Source organism: Aethalodelphis obliquidens, unplaced genomic scaffold (assembly GCF_003676395.1).
Source record: "Aethalodelphis obliquidens isolate GAN/ISIS:26980383/991018 unplaced genomic scaffold, ASM367639v1 scaffold35, whole genome shotgun sequence".
NCBI classification, from domain to species: Eukaryota; Metazoa; Chordata; class Mammalia; order Artiodactyla; family Delphinidae; genus Aethalodelphis; species Aethalodelphis obliquidens.
In genome coordinates, this window is record NW_020837979.1 from 14,440,229 (window position 1) to 14,463,606 (window position 23,378).

At 40.2% G+C, this 23,378-nt stretch overlaps 1 protein-coding gene across 1 annotated transcript in view; it reads right to left on the bottom strand.

Annotated features, from left to right (window-relative positions):
* The window catches only part of KCMF1 (potassium channel modulatory factor 1), a 76,020-nt gene that overhangs the window by 3,971 nt on the left and 48,671 nt on the right, over positions 1–23,378 (bottom strand). The window contains exons 3-6 of the mRNA XM_027129209.1: positions 22,575–22,714; positions 8,809–8,910; positions 5,710–5,884; positions 2,255–2,537 (exon numbers count right to left, since the gene is read on the bottom strand). Coding sequence (XP_026985010.1) covers positions 2,255–2,537; positions 5,710–5,884; positions 8,809–8,910; positions 22,575–22,714 — 700 coding nt within the window. The remainder of the gene's footprint in view (positions 1–2,254; positions 2,538–5,709; positions 5,885–8,808; positions 8,911–22,574; positions 22,715–23,378) is intronic.

Genomic DNA, 23,378 nt, shown 5'->3' on the forward strand with positions numbered 1-23,378 from the left:
TCACTCCTGAGGGGGGTAGATAAAATCGGTACTAGGACTAGATGTCTTGATGGCCAAACTTCATTTGGGATCTAGAAGTAACTGCAAAGCTTGTAAGGAGCTTCAAACCGGAGTTAGCCAAACTAGTTGGCTCCATTACCAAGAGACTGGAATCTGACATAGGCACTTACACAACTGCTTTCTAAAAGGTCAACCATTTTTGGATCCCAAAGAAACTGTGTCCCACCATCAGTTCCAAGGCAACAGGAACAGGAATTGCCCCTGGTCAAAGAGACCAAAGACGAGGCTGGAGCCCCACACATATCACATGACAGCTGTGTGGCCAGGGACAAGGATTTCCCCTTGGAAACATCGCAGGCCCTCTCCCAGCCTTGAAGATTCTCAGCACACATGTTAATGTATTTGAAGTTCTGAGACGCCCAAGAGTAAATAAACTATTTGTTAGTTAGGTTTGCCCAAACTTATTCATCAGGAAAAAAACTTGAACATAAATAACTATTTATATTTCTTAGAATATATAAAGTTCCAGGGAATATTTTTTGGGAAATATTGCCTTAGGTAAACTATATGAGTCAGGATCTAATGACACAATGAAAGATGTAGAAAGTGGTCTACAAATTGCAAGGTACTATGCAACATACAGTATCAGATGACAGAAAGGGGGCCTTCCAGAAGCTACAACCAGAATCCAAGGAAAGCACTCCGAGGCCACCCATACTGTGCCCTGGTTGCTGGCTGTCTGGTCTAGAATAACTACATAGAGAAAAGTCCCAGATCAAGCTCACTGAGTCTGGAGCTCAAAAAACAAAAACAAAAAACCAGAGTGGAACAAAGGTGGGAAGATGTATTTTCCAAAGGGCAGTGGGGCAAGACATTCATTCCACCCCCCAGGCCAGCGAACCCTCAGCAGACACACACACTGGTAGGGCTCCTTTCTGAGGCAGGTACCTAGATCTGTGGCTCTGTGCTTTCTCTACGTTGAAGCCACATTTTCTGGTGATAATCAGGCACAGTTACTCACTTTGCAGAGATAATACAAAGGTAAAATTTCCACTTGAAACTTCCTCCTTAGATCCATACCAAATGATAATAAGTACCATTAACTGGGCTTTTATTACATGCCAGATACTGAGCCAGACCATACACATACCTGTACTCCATTTCATCCTCAAAACAATCCTCATTCTAATGCGGCAAAACTCATGGGATATTATAAAACTGAGGTTTGGAGAAGTGAAGTGACTTGCCTAAGGTCCAAACTAGTAAAAGCTGGGGCTCTTGACAGGGGTCCTATTTGCAGAGATGTGCAAACAGTTTTTATTCTGCATCAACAATATGTTATTTACAACTATACACATGTGCCACTGTACTAACAGAGATGTTTAAAAGTATGAGATAAAAGAAATATACACAGAAATAGTGTTTTCTTCTAACATCTAGTTGTCACACACATTACTTTTTGGAGATAACTGATATATTACACTAATTTTCTTCTTCGTGTCACAGTTTTTAACTTTATATTCCTCTCTATTCCATTAAAAGTCCAAATTAGTCCAGGTTCTTTATCTGCTGAGCCTACTCATTACTGCTCTTTCTAAAATTCTTTTATTTTTAAAAGTCACATAAAATGCCTACGAGGTCTCAGCAGAGGAACATATTTGGTTGCTAATGGTAGTTTTCAGAAGCAAATAAGAACTCTACTCCATCCAGCAGAGCCATTTACTGTGTGTACTAAGTATTTTTTACACTGTGGTGAACCATTTTTTTTAAATGGTTATTTTGTGTACGCTAACCACAAACATTTAAGTTCCACTTCTTTAGAAGGTCTCAGGAGAAAACCACCACATTATAAACTCTTCTCTTGTACTTCTGGATATTTCACAGCAGACTGAAACTGGCAATAAAAAGCAATGTTAATTATGACAATAAATGTACCTAGTATGTCCCATATATGTAATGATATGATGTTTACATTTTATGGGCAACATGGGAAAAGAAATTCATATCAGATGATGACACACCGTCAGAACAAGACCATCAGCATTCCTAGTTTATCTAAAATAAACTATTATTTTTCATATTTTTAAGGAAATACTGAATATACAGTTTTGATTAGAGATCTGTGAGTTTTAATGGTTTGATCAAAGGCCGAGTCTTTAAGAACACATATAAGCACAAAAGAGAAAAGGTCATCTCAGGCTGCGCGGTGCTAATAAAATACTACTTCTCAAAGTTACATTAATAAATGAACTACCTTGTTAAAAGAAACTGGGAATTCTGGATAGTTTGCTGACTGCTTTCTGTGTTAGCTGTGTTGGTTGTTGCTGTGGATTGTGTGATTGTAGTGGTGACACTGCTTGTGTTAGTACGTCGGGTTGCGTTGCGTGCAGTCTCCAGTTGTTGCCGTGCTGCCTGGGCGTGCTGCCGTTCTAGCTGCAGCTGCATCTGCAGTTGTTGTAACTGAGAAGCTGAAGGGCCAGAGGAATTAAGCTGTCCTCCTGCAGAACGTCTCACTCCTGATAACTGGGATAAAAGCTCTGCCAATGGAAATGAAGACATTAATGTCTACTTCAATATGAGGAAAACAAAATGCTACAGATCATTCTTTTACCAGAGGAACATTAAAAATGATCGTCAACGGGAAGGTAACCTGTGGCAACATACAGTTCCAGCTTGCAGCTTAATACCTTTTAGGATGCCTCCTAGAGGCAAGAGTTGTGTATGTGTTGTGTATGGGAAATGCAAATACATATGAATATGAGCTCACATACAATTATTCTTAAGCAAAACATAGCAAATTGTTTTTCAAGTTGTCTGCATAATGGGCTGATTTAGTTACACTTTCTCTTAGTATCTTAGTAGGCTAAGGTGGCTCATCTGCTGGTCCAAACACAACAAAAACCCTCTCAACGTGAGCCCCATGAAGGCACGGATCAAGTCTACTGTTTACGATATGCCTGGTTCTTAGAACAGCACCTGACACATAGTAGGCACTCAAACATTTATTTAATGATTGAATGACTCTCAGAATTAAATCCAAGAGACCTGCATCATTTCTAACTGTGACGGTTGTACACTTGCCTCTGCCTTCTTTCTCTGGAACCTTCTGGTACTGCTGTTTGAGAGCCCCAGAACACCACTGCAGTGAGGACCACCGGTGATGCCCAGTGAAGCTGATTAGCTCCTGACTGTACAGCCTATTGAGACGCTCTTGTTTGGACAAGGCTGTGCTCATCAGAAGCCAGGTGGCTCTCTGTCCCTGCCTTGTCATCTAAGTGAGGTGCAGTAGTTGCCTTCTTCCACGTGGAGGGTCTATCTGGCTTACATGGATCTGATGATTGCCCTTTCAACACTACTAGGCTGGCAAAGCTCTTCACCATTAAAATTCGTTTCCAGGGCACATTTCTGCCTTATTGCTCACTGTTGTTTTATTCCAGGGGCTCTTAACACCATTCTTTCATATAGTCCATCACTAACATAAACTAATTTTCACTGACAGAAAAAAACTGAATGGAGAAAGTGTCTCAACTGTGAATTTTGCCCCCAGAAATCACATTAACTTTTAGAGCCTGCTACCAAAGACAGCAGGTAAATATCCTTTTAGATGAAGAAGTATTTTTTAAAATTCCCAAAACTCAGTTTTTTGGGGCTTACTGCACATCCAAATGCCCAAAGCACATTTGAAATTAAGATTTTACACTGGCTTCCCTGGTGGCGCAGTGGTTAAGAATCCGCCTGCCAATGCAGGGGACACGGGTTTGAGGCCTGGTCTGGGAAGATCCCACATGCTGCGGAGCAACTAAGCCCGTTCACCACAACTACTGAGCCTGTGCTCTAGAGCCCGCGAGCCACAACTACTGAAGCCAACGTGACACAACTACTGAAGCCCGCGCACCTAGAGCCCATGCTTGACAACAAGAGAAGCCACTGAAAGGAGAAGCCTTGAGGTGACAAGCACCTCAACGAAGAGTAGCCCCTGCTCGCCGCACTAGAGAAAGCCCGTGCACAGCAACGAAGACCCAACGCAGTCAAAAATAAATAAATAAATCTATTTAAAAAAAAGTTAAAAAAAACGATTTTACACTGAATACCTCACATTTTCAGGAAGACTTTATGAATAACACTGTTCCTACTTTCGATGACGGATGTATACTCAGCTGCATTTCAGGTATGCGTTCCACTGTACGTACACATTTCGGACTTGTACAGGCTCCCTGGACTCTTACTGCCTGCCAGTGCTTACTGTGTCTTTCAGGGTCTCAGCCTACAGTGACTTCTGACATTTTGACTGTCAAACCTTGTGTTTTGCTGCTGGCTTCCCAGGTTGGCCGTGCATGAGACCGGTGACTTGGCTATGAACTACATGTTCAAATGTTGTTGTTGTTTCTTTTAAATAAGTTTTTCCTCTTTATTTATTTATGGCTGCATTGGGTGTTTGTTGTTGTGCGCGGGCTTTCTCTAGTTGCGTCAAGCTGGGGCTACTCCTCACTGCGGTGCGTGGGCTTCTCATTACAGTGGCTTCTCTTGTTGTGGAGCACGGGCTCTAGGCACACGGGCTTCAGTGGTTGTGGCTTGTGGGTCAGTAGTTGCGGCACACGGGCTTAGTTGCTCCGTGGCATGTGGGATCTTCCCGGACCAGGGCTCAAACCTGTGTCCCCCTGCGCCACCAGGGAAGCCCCAAATGTTTTTTTTTTTTTTAAATAACAAATTTATTTATTTATTTTTGGCTGTGTTGGTTTTTCGTTGCTGCACACGGGTTTTCTCTGGTTGTGGCGAGCAGGGGCTACTCTTCGTTGTGGTGTGTGGGCTTCTTACTGCGGTGGCTTCTCTTGTTGTGGAGCACGGGCTCTAGGCGCATGGGCTTCAGTAGTTGTGGCACGTGGGCTCAGTAGTTGTGGCTCACGGGCTCTAGAGCGCAGGCTCAGTAGTTGTGGCGCACGGGCTTAGTTTCTCTGCGGCATGTGGGATCTTCCCAGACCAGGGCTCGAACCCGTGTCCCCTGCATTGGCAGGTGGATTGTTCTTTTTTTTTTTTTTGCGGCGTGGGCCTCTCACGGCTGTGGCCTCTCCCGTTGCGGAGCGCAGGCTCCGGATGCGCAGGCTTAGCGACCATGGCCAGCCGCTCTGTGGCATGTGGGATCCTCCCGGACCGGGGCATGAACCCGTGTCCCCTGCATCGGCAGGTGGATTCTTAACCACTGCGCCACCATGGAAGCTCCCAAATGTTTTTTAAAGTAAGATTTTCCCAAGCTATTAAAACACGAATGTTCCACAATAATATAGTTCTCAAATCAAGGCAAGGACAAGACACTCCTACTTGACTTTCTTCCATGAGAAGAGCTTAATCCTTTAGTCCTGTCAATTAATTTTCTTATCTGTGTGCTTGTGGAGGCTGAGCCATGAAATTCTGCAGGTCTTTCAACTCTGACATCTTCTATGACTTTCTTGGGTTTCACTGGAGGCCACAAATAGAACACTGACTGTTCCTTATTCTCTTATACCTCTAAGTACTTAAAGAAATGCCAAAATAATATGAACTACTTTATGTGGTCTACTTTAAACATATTTTATACTTATAAAATTTAGAGGAATTTTGTCAAGGAACATGTGGCGTGTGATAAGAGACTAAGAATACAAATCCTACCAAAAATTTTTAAAGGGAGCTCCACCATCCCCAGCCATTTTCTTTATTAATGTGAAACTAACTTACCAGCTATAGGATCCATGGCTTCCCTATTGCTTGGAGAATATGAACTCTGAGAAGAAGAAAGTCCACCAGTAGAACTGCTAGTAAAGTGCATGTTTGATCTACGTGCACGAGGACCTCCCAATCCCCGGCCAGGGTGAAACATTCTACGTACATGTCGAACGCCACTCGATTCATCATAACTCCAAAGTTAAGGAAAAAACTGAAGTATTTCATAGAAAGAAAAAAAAAAATCACTCGAGTCCTTGCAAGATAGACATGCAGATTTCCCAAATTATAAGCATTTTAAAATAGCACATTTCATTTAGAATACAAATGGTACAACTATATCTATGAGGGCTATTAACTCTAAAAAAAGACACTCAAATATAAAGCAACATGTGAGTATGTGTATACTGTGTGTATATGTTGTGCATGTGTGTGTGTTTTCAAAGAGAAAAAAAAGTTTCTCCAGGTGGGAAGAAGTTCCTTCCTAACACTGCCAAACGAGGTGAGAGGCACTGCCTGGTCAGACACCCAGGGTGAGACATTCTCTTACCCTCAACTCAGTATTGAATTCCATATACGTTCATACCGAAGTAACCACAAATAATAACCAGCAATTTTTTATATTTGGTGAGAACTGTGCTAATATGCAGGCTAATCAAACCTCAATGACCATCTGTAATGAGAACCGAACAGTATAAATAATTCAAATTCAGGAGTAAAAGACTCCTTCTGGCTATTAGTTTTAATCTGTCAGGTTTTTTTTTTTTCTTCCAATGCTGCTGCTAAGCAGAAAACCAGATTTGAATTTCCTGTACAGGTGGACACAGAGAGAGTAACAGCACATTTCTCAAGAAGTCAAAGTTCCAGCAGCCTCGACCATCTTACGCACCTGCGTGTGAGTTACACTGAAGAAGGTCCTGAGGAGCGAAAAGCTGCCGAAACTCGTGAAGACAACACCGTGTTGCCTCCACACAGGTGAGTGTGAGTGTGCAAAGAGGGTGGGGAGGGCGACTGGGTGAACTAGCTATTGTAGCAGGGGAGATCTTCTTTCAAAGCAGCCAATATATGGGAAAAGAATCTAAAAAAGAGTGGATGTATGTATATGTGTAGCTGATTCACTTTGCTGTACAGCAGAAACTAACACAACACTCTAAATCAAGCATACTCTAACAAAAATTAAAAAAAAAAAGAAACAAAGCAGCCAACAGACAGCTATATAATACAGATTAATTTTTGTGTTGACTTCCCAGCTTTTTCAGCTGATGGTTCAGGAGTCACGTGGGGACAGGGTGGGTGGCGGCTCCAGGAAGCCCTCAGGCGCCACCATAATGCACTGTTTCATGGTGGTATGACAGTGGCTTGGGTCCTGCAGAAAGCAATGTTGTGATCATCACACTCTGCTTTTAAAAAGTGTAAAAAGTGCACTTTAGGAGGAGTTCCATCAAAGTAGTTAAAAAAAAAAAGAAGTTTGGGTGCTTAAGAGGCTTAGAAACAAGTCACTCCCTCATGTCAAACAAAATTACCACAGCAGCACCTGAAGTACCTGAGAAATCAGTTATGCTTCCAGGAAAACGGCTATGCCAACATTTTGCTTTCTAGAACTTAATGATAATACTTGTTAGTAATCTAATATGCAACACATGACTTCTCTTATTCTTATATTTTGCATAAGTTAATCTTTTCTTGGTAATGAAAGACTCATAAAAATCTTACAAAAATGCATGTAGGTGATACGGGACATTCTACTGAATGGATACTAATTTCACTAGAGGCCCTTGAACTTGCTGAAAAAGTGCAGGATAACAGCATGGTTTTAAGTTATTTGCCCAGCTTCTCCACGAAGATGGAGTGAAGCATGGATCAAGCATAACTCTGGGTATCGTTATAGGATTCTTTTATACAAAATGAGAAGTGACCCTAAGGCTAAAGTATTCTTGGCCTATTTGGATTTTCATATTCTCTTGGAAAAAACAAAAAACAAAAACAAGCAAGCACCATTTTCTTCATTTTGCTTTTAGTGTCCCCTGCATTTAGGAGAGAGGAAAAGTGGGTTCCTCTTTCAGTACTTGTCCTAGACTGGCTCAGTCCAGGCTGATATTCTAATTTCTCAGGATGGGTCGATATCTTTTTCTTTCCATTAGTTTCCACTTATCTTCCCCTAACTCTAAAGGGCCATATTTCTAATTAGAAAATTAGAAATTGTGAGCAAGGGATGGGACCTGTACGACAAGAAAACCACCAGACCAGTTTCCTCCTCAAATAAGTCTAAACTTGAATTATGATTGCCAGGAGGCAAGCAAAGGAATCAGAATGAAGTCTGGCAGGGAGAAAGGTTGTGATTAGCTCTTGAATTGCTTCAAATTGCAGCGAACATTAAAACCTTTACATAAGAACAGAACCCTACGTTAATAGGTGATAGTTTCAGAAAAACAATTCATAACTTGAAACCAGAAGCACCAAGTTTACAAAATTAACTTACTCTGGGGGGCCAGTAATCTCTTGGAGATTATTAGGGAATACTGCCAGGAACTGTCATGAGATTGGTTTGGGAGGGGAAGCAGAAATGAAAGTGGGAAAGGAATTTAGAACTGGACCTGACCTTATGCTATCCTACTCAGAGACTGGGCAGGAAATGGCTCTCTCTGGAGAAGGAAACTCCAAAAGGGAAGGGAGCCCCACGACGCACACTTGCCCACCATCCAGCCTGTAACAGGGTGAGGCAACAGAGGACAGGGGTGGCAAGCAAATACATCCTCCGTATAGTTAATGAACGAGATTTTACTTTGGATTAGCATCTTCCTCTTTCGTATGAAAACACTCTCCTGAAGACTTATAACCTGGTCAAATTGTCTTAAAAAAAATCTGATGGTAACGAACTAAAGATGACGAGCAAGGGAACTTTCACTTGCTGAGCATGATTAATCTAACAGTCATAGCACAGAAAAAGAGAAATAAGAAATTGCACCTTAACACTGAGTCACTCTTAGGAAAAGGTTAAATCAACTAAGATAGTCTGGAGGTTAGTTTTCCTCTTTGGGGATGCCGTCCTTAAAATTCATCGAAATGATAAATGTTACAAACAACTGTTCCCCTTGTTGCCTCTCGAAAGGATATTAAATCTCTAGGGGCTCTGTGTTCAAGTGTAAGATGAGCTGCAAAGTCATCCGTGACATGATTAGGATCGCCTCCAGGCAATGCCGCACATATTGGACAAATCTGAAATGAAAGGAAAGAAAGCAGGTTTACTTACAGATGAACACTGATCAGACATGTTTCCGGATGAATACTTTACTATACATTTTACCTTGACCAGGTTTTAACCAGGCAAAAACAAAGCAGATCCTGAACTAGTGAACAGCTGCGGAGGCTGAACAAGAACCACAGGCATCAGTGCTGTGACTCCACCGAAGCAGACGTCTGTCAGGCTCAGACAGATAATTCTAAACACACAGGTCAAATCTGAGCTCTGGCAACGACTTCCAACAGCCTGGCCAATTCATCTGCATGGTCTAGTTACACAGTTTCCATAAAAATAGTTTTTTAGTGTGCTATTTAGTGCACATTCATGTCTAAGTCCGGTCTTACTGGTAAAGGCTGAGACATAAGCTTCCCTAAAGTAAGCTAGACTTGAGGGCCAACAGCCAAACAAGACAGCAAAGCTCTCACTAAAAACACAACTGCACGGACTTAAATACTTTGAATGTGGTATGGTAAGACAGACAATGACTACTGATAATATGCAAATATGCTCTATCGATTCATGAATGGGACTTCCAAGGTGGCGAGTGGGTATGAGAGACCATTTTTAGAACTTTACTTCCCAGAAGGATGGGAGGTAGGACAAAAGCTTGTGATCAGAGCAGGTCAAGGAGTAGAAGACAACTTCGCTGTGGGCCTGAGGGCAAGGGACAGAGGAGAAAGAAGAAATAAAATAGCGTGTCCACAGGCAGAGGAGGCTTGACAGGTTGGGAATGTGGTTTCTGAAACAGCAGTTTCAACAGAAGTGGTGAAATAGGAGGCAGGAGAGGGAAGGACAGGAAGAATGCACAACTTTCAGGGGAAAGCCCCTTACTCTTCCAGAAATCCAACTGGACAGATGATGGCCTAAGAGTGGTAGCCAAGCCTTGAAGTATGAAGAACTTCAACCTGAAAGAACAGAACCAAGAAGAAAGGTCTGATATCAGCAAAGGACACAACCAAAGGGAGCCACAGGACCCGGACAACGAAAGGTCTCAGCTTGTGCCCCTCCAGGGACAGGAGAGCTGAGGGTAGGATTCATCTTGCCAATCCATGTGTCCTGTGCCTAAGTTCTTTCACCTGGAGTAAAACTGGGCATCTGGTTGACCTTACTGCCGGCTCACAGCAAGTGGGAGAGGAGAGCGGCACTGGAGATGAGGCAGCAGGAAAAAGGCGAGACCTGGAAGGACAATACCGGGATACGGAGGGGAAAACAAATCACTCTGATTCCTAGAGCCTAAGCGAACACAAATCCCTATCTCTAATGACTAGAAAGCAGAAGCTCCTGGACTCTGATGTGATCCTAGGTTCCCCTTAATGTGCAAACAGTCAGCTGTCCTGATTATCTGCCTCAGGACTCTGAGAAATATCTTCAAGAAAACCTAAAGTTGCTCAAGAAAAATAACACTTAAGCAAGACTGTGCAAAAGAATTAGGGAGGTCACAATGGGACATACTTGTGAGGCAAATGAGAGAAAGAAGTAGATAGCTATGCCTGTGTTTTTTCAGAAGATGCTAGAAACTTTTTTTTTCTTTTTTTTGGTGCCAGAGAGAAAAGCAATTGGATCTGTTTACAAGTGTACAGATTATCAACTCTCTCCTTACCAGGAACTTGGGTTTTACTGTCTGTACCACTCCTGTGCTGTGACACTGTGGGGTAGAGTCTGATATACTTATTTTACTTTTCACATGTTTCTGTCTTGTCTAGCTAGATTGTAAACTCTTTGAGAAATGCAGGACAGTGTGATTTCTTTCTTGTTTAGGAACTGTGACCAGATTTGCTAAAACGAAAAAGACTGACAATGTTTGGAGAAGCAGAAACAACCTCCAGTTGCATGTATGAGATTTTTATCCAAAGAGAAAATAACCACCAAAAGGTGGTTATCTATTTATAACTTGAACTGCACAAAGATAGCTACAGAAGTTGCAGTACTGTGAGGATGCATGTAAGTGAACTTAGATGAGGAAAGTCTCCTTGAGAACATGCATTCCTGGAAGAAAGACAGAATGGGAAAGTACAGGTACCAAACATACTAAGAATGTCCTAATAGGACTGATAATCTCCTACAAACTAGAAAATCACCTTTGATGTAAAATAGAAGGAAAATCAGGATCCTTCAATATTGTATATTAATTTCAGTTCTGTAATTCAAAATCTTTTATATTTCACTATTGGGATAAGGCAGGATGAAGGTATTCAGACTGCTTCACTTAGAGAGAAATAACAAAAGCAAACACTTCTCTAGTAACTAGGGATAAAGAATTACCAAGGATAAGGAACTACTGGGGTAGGAGGACCACCTAGTTTGGCAGCTGGCACACAAAAATCAAGAGGCTAGATTAGAACCAAGTGGAAGATGCTGTGACACTTGGGGCCACATGAAGCTAATTCAGATGAAGACCTGGAAGGGAAAACTAAGTGCTGATGGAACTGGAGGCCCGGTCACCTTACAAGTTTTTACATTTTATACTTAGCAAGCTAACTCATGTTTTAGAATAAAAACTTTGGTAAATCAAGGTTGTACTTTCTGAGAGATAATTGAGAGAACAAGAGGAAGGGAGAAAAAGAAGAGCAAAGTGGGGCAGGAGAAACAAAGAGGTGGGAATAGAGACAGACGCCACCCTGCACCCAGAAGCACAAATGCAGCTTAGCTCTGAGTGTGTCTTTACTTCCCCGAGATGGTACCTAATACCTTTTACAGGACAGGCAAATTCCACACAAAGGATAAGCTATTAACCCTAAAATTATGAGCCTGTCAACATTAATATTTATCATACTTCTACCGCCACATGATATAGAAGTATCTATCACCTGAACAAGAAAATTCCGTTAATTTTAAGCTAACACATTAGCTTAAAATTATGACAACACAACACTGTAAATCAACTATATTTCAATAAAATAAAAAATTAAAAAAATTACAACAATTTGTCAACGTTAAGGCTTACTGAATTGGCTTAAGTCAGTGCTTCCTAAATGTGCTAAGGATATAATTCATCTGGAGCATTTGTTAAAAATATAGTTTCCTACAAATGTATGGACACCAAGGGGGGAAAGCGGCGGGGGGGAGTGGTAGCAGTGGGATGAATTGGGAGATTGGGATTGACATGTATACACCAATATGTATAAAACAGATAACTAATAAGAACCTGCTGTATAAAAAATAAAATAAAAAAAATATATATAAAAAAATAGTTTCCTAGACTCCTGCCTAGAAAGTGATTCTAGGTTTGAGAATCTGTATTTTGACAAGGGTCCCAGTTACTTTATAATTAGAAAGTTTGGTAAATACTGCTTGAATATACAAAGGTACTGAAAAATAATACTTACCCTGTTGTATGAAACACCAAATGTTGTCATTAGCTACCCCTCCCCCACATGCTTATTCACAAATGTCCTTGCTATTCTCAGTCTTAGCAATCTTTGCTATTGCTCGAGTCTTCCCCTTCTGCGTCATCCTGCCACTGAGGGTCACCGTCAGTCCTGCTTTTTACCTGTAGCACCTTTGGAAGCCGTTACCCATGTACTGGGGTGAGACCCCAGGCCAAAAACATAATGGAGTTTCCATTTTTCCACATGTTCCCAGTGCATGATTGCCAGTGAGTAACCAGTCAGTACAGATTCTTAACACCGGTGGTCACCTGTGTGACCAATGTCTAGAACATACCTTCTGAAGTTACTATTCAACATGTAAATGCTAAGTCACTACTGAATTTACAAAACCTTTTTCCCTGTGACAGGCTACGTACATTAAAAAAGAAATCTAAAAGCAAAGCGCCCCATATAATTATCAACCAGTCTAAAGCAAGTTCGGATTTCCCCCAGCTTCTTTCTTGAGCTCGAAAACCCTCTCCAGGTGGCATTCTGTCTGGCTACTGTACAGTGCTTTAAAACAACAAGAGAGGAGAATTTAAGTTCCTATGATGTGGTGAGTTCTTTACCTCTCTCTCTCTCCCTCCTTTTTTTGGATAGGCTTCGTAATACACTTCTTGCCCATTTTGTTCACTGCTACAGAAAAACGCATTTTAAAAACTGCCTATCCGATCCAGCATACAACCTGGCCTTCACTGAAGCTAGGCTGCAGCATTATAGAGAGACTGGTCTTTCACCAAATTCGTTCAGCAGCTGCTGGGGAGTGAGGTAGGCTCTTCACCATGAGGAGGATCCACTTCGATGCATCATCTTCTCAGACCACTTGAAACTGCCCTTGAACTCAGATTCTGGGACACCACGCTTCTTCTCACAGCAAACACCCTAAGTGAAATAACTGCCCTGGCAATCGGCATTTCTCGACTAGGTTTCTGGATCACAAACCTGATAAGCTCATTTATTTCTTCGATCTAATTTTACACCCATGAGAAACATTTTCCTTTTGAGAATACATGTTCCAAAGCTGTGATTTCCTTACATCATCTTCTATTGTTACTTTCTGGTGATACCAAATGTCTGAGGCATCACTTCTCTGATGATCATGGTCTTATTAACAGGCAGCAAAAGCTTCTTTGTAATTGCTACCCTTTTTTTTTTTTTTTTCGGTATACGGGCCTCTCACTGTCGTGGCCTCTCCCGTTGCGGAGCACAGGCTCAGGACGCACAGGCTCAGCGGCCATGGCTCACGGGCCCAGCCGCTCCGCAGCATGTGGGATCTTCCCGGACCGGGGCACGAACCCACGTCCCCTGCATCGGCAGGCAGACTCTCAACCACTGCGCCACCAGGGAAGCCCCTCTACCCTTTTTTGATCCATGTTCATCCACATAATCATTATGATTAAGTTCATCCCGTTTCAAAAGAACTACAGAATCACTCAAACCCTACCATCCTTCCCTTCCCAAATGAGAGCCTAGGTGCCATGACGGTAGAGAAAATGTCTCTCCTCTGTACAGGGGCAACACTTCTCTTTATTGTCCACCAAACCAAGTGGACAAATATTCTGGCTTTAAAGGTTCTCTACTATCTGGCTTCATTTGGCTGATTCAGTTTTCCCACTACTTCACACAACAATCAATGCCTTACCATCCTCTCCACCTCCTGTGTTCTTTCTAACACTGCATCTTGGTTCATGTCTCTTCCCTCGAGTAATACCATTCCTTCCATTCTGTCCACTTTTTGAAATAACACCCATTTTTCAAGGCCTACCTCAAGTCACAAAGCCCTGACTCCTTGCGTTTTTCTCCAATTGTGTCAAAGGAGCTAGTTTGGTTTTTAGACATGCTATAAAGTCTGTGTGGGTAGAGGCCATGTTTTAAATTTATTATGCTGACAGCCATCGTGCTTTACTCCAAGAATCTGATGACTTCGGAAAGCACTACTTCACACTTGACATATTAGATGTAACGCTCCTGGTTAATAGTTGGAGAGACACATTGAGAAGTTAGGAATACATGAAGTCTTGAGAAAGACCAGCAAATGTTTCCCTAAGCTGTCCTTAATAACTGACCCAGGCATGACCCAGAACAGCCTTTCTTCTGACGTCATCCGTCTGAGGGCAAAGTAAATGTTGTGCCCCACCCTGACCCATTTCCTCCATCACAGCTAACACCTCAGTTAATTTCTGCTCAGGCACCCACACTTTCTCTCACACCCTAGCCCTTCTGCAGCCCCCATCCTCCTTTGTTTCCCTGTTTTTTGTCCGGTCATTACTTCAAAACTCCTTCCCCCTTTTCCATTCCTCATTCCTTTATTACAGCTGTGAGTCAAGTTATGAAGTTAATCGTGGTTGAAAAGATTAAAAGTAACAGCCTTGTATCTGAAGAGTTATAAGTTCTGAAGCAAAATTAAAATGCAGTGAAGAACCTGCCCACTGCCATAGCTCTACTGTCTTCAGAAAAGCTCTTGATTATTTCTTCATCCTTATGTGAATGTGCTGTTTTTCCCCAATAATAACACAAGAACATAATTTCAAGCGAAATAATTTTCCTGTGTTGTTTGATACTATACTAATTTTCTCGTATAAGGTTACCTAGGTTTTCCCAAGCTAGCTCTGAAACCCAAGTTCACTACATGATGTGTTCTGGCAACTTATGTGCTTAACTGTGCTCTGAGCTCCAAACCAGGTGTCCAAAGGACATTTACAAAAATAGCCTCTTTTTAAAGTTGGGGTCTTCCTTTTTTACGATATTTATGTAGACTATGTAATAAATTCAAATAAAAACATTTAAGTAAAGCCTTGTGAGTGTCGTTTAAGATAAGGGCAACTTCTGGAAGTGTGACAAGCATACCTTCTCTTGTGCTGCTCTTTACAACTGTGTCCTAATTTCTGTAAGTTAAAGGACTTATGCTGTGAAGTCCAGGTAAGCTGGTAAACTTAAAGTTCTGACTGGTTAAATTTGCCATACTGTATAATTTTGTTACTATGGATTAACTAATTCATTAAGTATTTACTGAGTAAATACTTAGGTACAATTCATGTCTGGGGCACAATTTGTGTCTCTCCTTTTGAGGAACTCAAATTCAGCTCTAGAAATACCACGGGCTTGTTCTGTAAGGCAGATTTTCTGATCAACTGCAATTCAATGGGGGTGTTTTTAACAAAGTTTCTTTTACTGAAAGGTGGTGACCCAAAGGAGCTATTATAATTTAAAGCCATGACATACAAAACCCCTCACATGCATTATATTTTAATCCTCATACTAAAAAAAGAGAGTTGACATTCTACTGAATTAACAACTGCTAAGGCTAACTGATAACTCCAGATTTTTGGATCTCTTGAGTAATTAAAAGTAGTTTATCTTATAAAATCTGCAGATATAATGAAAATAAGACCAGAGTGAAGTTTTGCTTTGAGGACATACAAAAAGCACTAGTGGAAAATCTATGCTACATGGTCAACAAACTCAGTTTGGGCCTTCTCTAGAACCATCTAAATTGTAGCTACATGCACCTTAGCCATCTGTTTTGTCAATACAGATACAGGTTCTTTCAAGACCCGAGTGATCACAATGTTCAACTCGATTATAATCTAATTTTCTGCTGTTGCAGTGGAACACTCAAATTAACTTATAATTAAGTATAAGCTACATCATATTGAATTTATTTTTCTCCTCAGTTCCATTCTCCCCATTTTAATGCTGAGGTTGGAACTGTCACCTGCTTCCCAAGAGCAGCATTTAGAATGTTAGGGAGTTTTTGTTAAATACAAAAATTTCAGTTTTCCTTACATTTTTATATATGATTTAAGAGTACTAAATAAATAAAGTTTTGGTTTTAAACATGTTTCTTGGATATAGATTTAAATTACATGTGTATACTGATGTGCTGGAAATTCATAACACTTGAAAAAACATAATTTAGCCACAATGAAAAATAACTCCAAAGGGGTCAGGGCGCTCGCATTTCTTTATCCTGTTCACAGTTCACTCTGAATATGAGCACTCATATCCACGAGTACTGAGAAGAAGAACTGCAGTGTAAGCTTCACTGTTTCCACCTATCCTGGGGTAAGCTATCTATTTCCCCTGTAGACCTAGAGAAAGAAAAGGAAACGGGCACCTCTTGTTGCATAGTGTGTCCGTAAGCACCTGCGAGCTGCAGGGAGACAGGCACAGGGAGGCGGAGCCCAAAGCCAGCAACAGTTTTAGTGAAAAGTCACAAATGACTCCACGTAAGTTAGTGGGTTTATGTTGTTTATGAGTTGAGTGTCTGGCAATGACAGAAGCTTTGTATGCTCTCTCCTCAAGAGCATTACAAGTTTGTCAAGTGAGGCTGAGTTTGGTCGGATTTCCTAGAAAAAATAACCTCAGCTATGAAGACCGAGACTGGCGTCTTCAAATAATTTCTTAACCAGTTTTTCTTTTTTTAACCTGAGGGGCACGATGGGGAAGAAAGGGATACCAGGAGAAGAGACAAGGCTGAAAAGTGTTTAAAGGACTACTGAGCTACCTTATAATTTTCCAATAGTTGCCAGAGAGGTCCCATCTTTAATTTATACCCCCTTCCCTACAAATCTTTCTGCAAGCCCTGCAAGAAGAGGCCCCACTTCTATGCACTGACTTGAAATTAGCTGTCCAGACACTGAACTAGACAAGCCAGTATTTCACAGGACAAAGAAGAAACCAAACCAGTGGCCAAAGAAAAAAAGAACTCAAAGTGAATGTCTCTACACCTGCTGCTCTTACCCAGCACTCCCCTTCACACTGGGTGTTCTTCCCATTCTGAAAACTGCCTACTCACCTTCCCCTACAGGAGTTTACTTCAACACAGAGGGAAGTACAGAGCAATGAAAACCCTACCCAGGATAACACTATACTCTGAAATACCAGGCACAACACCTTCTTGGAAAAGCTTTTATTACCTCATTTTCATAATATTCTAAATGATTCCCCTCCTGGTTTTCATATCACCTTAAGGAACTGATCTCTTATAGAAATATCTTTTAAAATATCAGGACACACACATAAATTGAATTATCCTAGAACAATCTGGAATGCCCAACGTGTCTCCTATCATTTCCTTCTGTGCTATCAACTCAAGAATCTACTGGGAAACCAATGGCTGTATCACCCTTAAAATCAAAAGTATTACTATCCGATTTTAAACAAGTAAATATGCTCAAAATAACTATTATTAAAAATGTGCAAAGATAGCTAAATACTAAAGATAGTAAAAAAGTGATTTATAAAAAAGCAAGTGTTCTGAGTCAAAAGTAATGAAAAGCACAAATGGTAAAAGTACCGAATCCTGGTCTTCTATAATCTCTCTAGCTAAACGCAAATGAGTAGTAGCTATATGGGTGCCTGTAGCAACGGTAGTTTTATGTATTCCTCCACTATTATTAAATAAAATACCATTGTTAGTTCACAGAAAAGCAGACAGCATCCAACTGCATTCTTTGAAGAAGAAGAATGCAAGTAGTAACAGTCAATCAAAGCCTATTTAAAAAAAAAAATGTGTATTTGGCTTTTAAATGCTTACTTTTCTTGATTACCTGATTATAAGAGTAAATAGGTAATTATAATATTTAAGAAAATGTACAAGATTAGATTAGAAGATTTGTAAAAATTGTGGTTCACTCCACTATTATTGTTCCTAATAAGGAAATACCTGTGTTGGGAAGTTAGCTCTATATATCTACATATTAAAATGGTCTTTCAATGAAATACAGATACTATTTTGATGGTCAAAATTTAAAAGTCCTATACACAATTTAAAGATATGCAACCTTTCATAGCCCTCATGTATAAACCATACCTGTCACATTATTTTGGTTTGCAGTATATTAGATCTTATATTTTCCTGCTTGTTGAATTTAGGTATCAAATGCATCTGTTTATACACAAAACGCCACAATGATGATAATTTCTATTCTGTGTTCTATGGCTCCTTTTAATTGACAAACAACCGTCTAAATATTAAAAAAATTATCAGCTAAAACAGATTATTCTGACTCATTAAAAACAAATTTAAAAGTCCTTTTATGTCATCATGTTTCTCCATAAGAATAAAATTATATAGTCAGATTGTGAAAAATTTCTAAAATAATTCTTTCTTCTTGGTTTTTACTTCTTATCAAATCAGTATAAATAGAACACAATACAACCATGCTATTTCAAAATTAAACTCAATTTGTTACAAACATATCTAGGTCTTCATTAAAAAGGGAGGGATGTGACAATAGTGTTCTGAGGTTCCCCAAGGTGCAAGATGATTCACTTTGCTGTACAGTAGAAAGTAACACAACACTGTAAAGCAACTATACTCCAATAAAAATTAATTAAAAAAAGAAAAAAGGTAAAAAAAAACAAACCAAAAAAGAAATGAGAAAGAGTCAGATAGTGTAGACATCGACAATATAATAAGATGATATTATGAATAACCTTGTGCCAAGTTCAGAAACTTATACGGATGTATCCCTAGGAAAATAAAAATGAACAAACTAACACAATTAAAAGAGAAAAAAAAAGGAGGGACTGTATCACTTACATGTATGAAAACCTAAAAGCTGGAGATTGCCCTAACCTCCCCTTTTTGGAGAGGAAAGAAACCAAAGAGTAAAACCAAATGAAAAATAGAAAGCAAAAAGCTTCCAGCAGGGAATGCTAGAGAACTGATGCAATTATGAACGGAGTAGTATACTGCAATACAGATTTCTAGAAGTGAGAAGAAAATGTTGGTGAACAAAAGTACTTTTACTTTTTAAAGCATAATGTTCTTAATATAAATTGCAAGAGATTTATTAAACAAGGAAGTGAAAGATTAATTACATATCATTAATTAGAGGTAAAGCTACATTTCATTTAAAAACAACAACAAAAATCCCTGAAGGCTTTCTAATTAGCTGCAGTGCAAGTCACCTCAAATGTAAGATTTAAGAAAAATTTCAGGAGTCATGCTTAATGTTTTTATGTTCAAAGCTTTCCCACCGTATTTCTTCCACATTCTTACCACGTCCTCAACAAATCCTTCATGTTTGCAATCCCATTTGACCTCTAGCGCTCACTTCTACTACCAGCTTGATGGATTTTGATAATTACATACTGTGCTACTTCCCCTCTTAATTCTTCCTGCAACCAAAAACTAGTCCCAATCAACCAGATTTCATAACTATGAGGGTTTTTAAGAACTTGTGCTTAACTTCAAAATCACACTGCTTATCAGATTTGGTGTTTATAAAAAGATCCCTGAGACTACACCCAATCTGCTTGTAAAATTTTTAATCATCTTCACTATGCATTCTATGTCAGATGTTTTTAATAATATCTAGTTTGAAGGATCCTCCATATCCTCAAAATCAAAAGCCTCTTGAGCAATCTTAAATTAATCTTAAGAAAGGAGGCAAATCTTAGGTTGGGGCCTTAGAGTCCCAAGTTGAAAAAGGAGACAAAAATATAGACAAAGGGGCTTCCCTGGTGGCGCAGTGGTTGAAGAGTCCGCCTGCTGATGCAGGGGACACGGGTTCGTGCCCCGGTCTGGGAGGATCCCCTATGCCGCAGAGCGGCTGGGCCCGTGAGCCATGGCCGCTGAGCCTGCGCGTCCGGAGCCTGTGCTCCGCAACGGGAGAGGCCACAACAGTGAGAGGCCCGTGTATCGCAAAAAAAAACCCCAAAACAAACAAACAAACAACAACAACAACAACAAAATATATATATACACACAAAGACTACAAAGTTATTTTAAAAATTAACCTTCCGTACACTTTCTTACTAGCTATGTCAGGTATCGGTAAGTGCTTACTAGTGGTGACAGTAATATCTGCAGGGATATATCCTCTCACTCCTAAATGTTCCAAAGGGATGCTGGTTAGAGGAGTGAGATCCTTAAGTCCTAGAGGAAGGTACAAGCTGGTGGTACAGAGGAGAGATATGCAGGAAATGCAGGGGCAAAGAAGGATAGAAAATTGAGCATTTAGGAAGAAAAATATAAACAGGAATAGAAACAGAGATACAGCTATTATGTGAATCTAATTCCCTACCTTCCAAAATGACATGAGTCACTCCTGAACTCCAGAATTCAAAAATGTTTTAATTGCCATGACTTGGCAAAACACAGGGGGGAGGGTGTTGAGAGGGCACACATAATAGTATCACATGGACATTTACGTATAACTGTAACACATCAGAGCTGATAATGTGTTTCACATATATACCTAGAGGCATTCAAAATACTTAACACCTGGCAAGGCACAGGCAGCAATCATTGAGCATGGACACTGGCCAGTATTCCACACGTGGTACACCTGCTGATGTCAGCCCCGGATCTAGGACACGACCTACATGATTCAAAGAATCAAGCACCTTTGTATCAAAGATTCTTGCCTGCTTGCTATTTTTCACTTTGAAATGTCTGGGTGTGCTAATGAGTGGGAAGCGAGGTAGATGCGGTGCTCATGCAGACTAAGAGCCCATGAGGAGAGAGAAATCCTTAAAATATTACACAAATACTAATATGAAAAAATGGTATGGCCGCTGCCTTGAGCTATGTTCCAAAAGTTGGGGAACTAAACGAAGGCATATAACTGAACACAACTTATGAGAGACAGACCATAAAACTATTTGTAGATGGTATTTAATTTTCAAACTGTGTATCAGGTACAAAGGAGTATAAATAAATTGTATTTACTTTCTGGAAAAAAATAAAGGCAAGGCTGCTGGTAGTTGACTCTCATTTTTAAAAATGAATAATTAGCTTTTCATTCATGGAGAGGACTTGAATTTCCACTGGATTCCCCAGTTTTAGATGTGGAAAACCGACACATTGTCCTGTCCCAAAAGGGTGATGGAACACTAGGGCCTACTGGCTAATATAATAATGATTTTAAGAATGCCAGGTTTACAATAGGGAAACCCCTCCTTATTATATCTAGGTAAATAAATTCTCAAACTTAACAGAATTTAAATCAAAGAGAAATTATTCCAACTTTCCCACAACAACCAGGACAGAGATGCAATCAAATCAGCATTCATTCTTCACACTGTCATCTGGGACTGTTCCAAAAGGAAGCGAAATCACCTTTGTAGAATAAAAAGAACAAATTAAGAACACAAGTAAAATGTGACAATAGTGTTCTGAGGTTCCCCAAGGTGCAAGATGAGAGCATTTTTGAGTTGTCAGACGGTAAAATTTGATTTGAGAACTACATAATGTAAATTTACCAACTGTTTGAACTATGAATCTTATAACAACTTTAACATCAACTAGCAGTGTAAGTGGAGATAACAGTGAACCTGTACTCTCACAGCTGTAACAGCAGGGCTGTAGTGGAGACAGAATAAGACAGTGGTTAAGTAGGGACTCTACAACCCAGAGGGACTCTGGCTGAGTTCAAACACCTGACTCTGCCCCTTACTAGCTGTGAGTCCTTGGATACACTATTACTTTACTTCTCCTGAGTTTCAGTTCATTTGTTTTGAGTACATTCAGGGGCTTATGAGTTGAAGCAATGTGCAAATGCTTGGGCCCAAACTCTCCGAGTTCCACACCCACAGTTCCAGCTCTCATGGCTCACTTTATCTACTGTTACCAATGGTAAACGGGGGGAAGGGGACTCTTTGGGGTGCACTCATCATTTCTTGAAGTTGGATATATGCTGACTCAGGTGTCAAGTAAAATATCCAAAAAGCTTTCAAGCCAAGATTTTCTTTGGGTATTATTCTGGGTCCCTGGCCACTGGCAAAGATCAGAGTAGGAGGAACTTCTAGGGACCTCAAAGCTCTGACCTATGAAGCAAGAAATATGATCTGATGAAAACCAAGGAAGGTCAGTGATCTATCACAATGAGATGTGACAATGGGTTTCTACTTAGTATATGACCAAAGATTTTAAAATTTCCTTGTGAAGGTTTCCTTATAAAAGGGAAATCAATCAGGCAGCTAGAATACTATGCAAAGAGATGTGTTGCAGGTCGGGGTGCTTTAAACCTTTTCACCACGTGTTTACTGAAGGCTCCTGAATTTGGTTAAGATTCCATGTTGTGCTTTCAGCAACACCGCAAGAAAGGCTAGTGTGGACAAATAGGGGGCATCATCTTGTACACGTGCAGCCTCCCTCCTAGGATGCGTAAAATTTGCTGTTTGAAGATAATTTAACAGTTATCACACAAACAGTAACAGTACACTTAACAGGAGGTAGATGATAGTGACATGGCTTTATTTATGTTAGAAATAATATACTTTACCATATCATTTAGACACAAGGCTGCTTCACTTACCACTTCTGTTGATGTTTCTGCATGTTCAGAAGTAACATGTTCTTGAAGAGATGTCTCCGTATAGCCCATTTTTCCACAATAGGGACAAGTAAAAGACTGTGGCTGCTCTACAGAGAAAGCTTCCCCACCATAGTACAAATCTGAAAAACAGAGTGGAACTGCATTGAGAAATAATTATTATTCGTTTTTTAAAAAATATATAAAAATGTAACCATGTGGTACAATAACGTAAAAAAAACCAGGGTGCCTGAAATCTCCACCAACAGCCTCACTTTGTCAAGGAGTGCTTAGGTACCTCTCTGTTTACCTCTGTAACATCCTTATTCTCCCAAGGACTCTATGTCACTCTTCCCAAATTCCTTCTCTACTTGCTACTACAGCCTTAAGAGAAAAGCAAGCAAACAGCTTTATATCCCTTCATTTAATTTTGAAACATCTCTAATTTCACATCTGGTTCTAATTTTATCGTAATTTATTTTTTTCTTTATCTCTGTATATACTGTGGCAACACCAATGTCAATACAAAGAATCAGCAGGATATATCATATACAAGAACACAAGTGCTCAGAGGGAAAGAACAGATGACAATGATCAATATGCTAACTCCTAGATGCAGCTATTTATCTACAGAACATACCATTCATATAGCAGGAAGGACCCTAAGCATTCAGTTATTATAAATGCTAACTTGAATGGGGAACTACCACAACGTACTGTGCCCAACTTGGTTACTGAAGAACTGACCAATTAGTGAGAGTCTGTGGGAATAATTTGTTCGCCTGATTAACACATGCCAAGGAATAA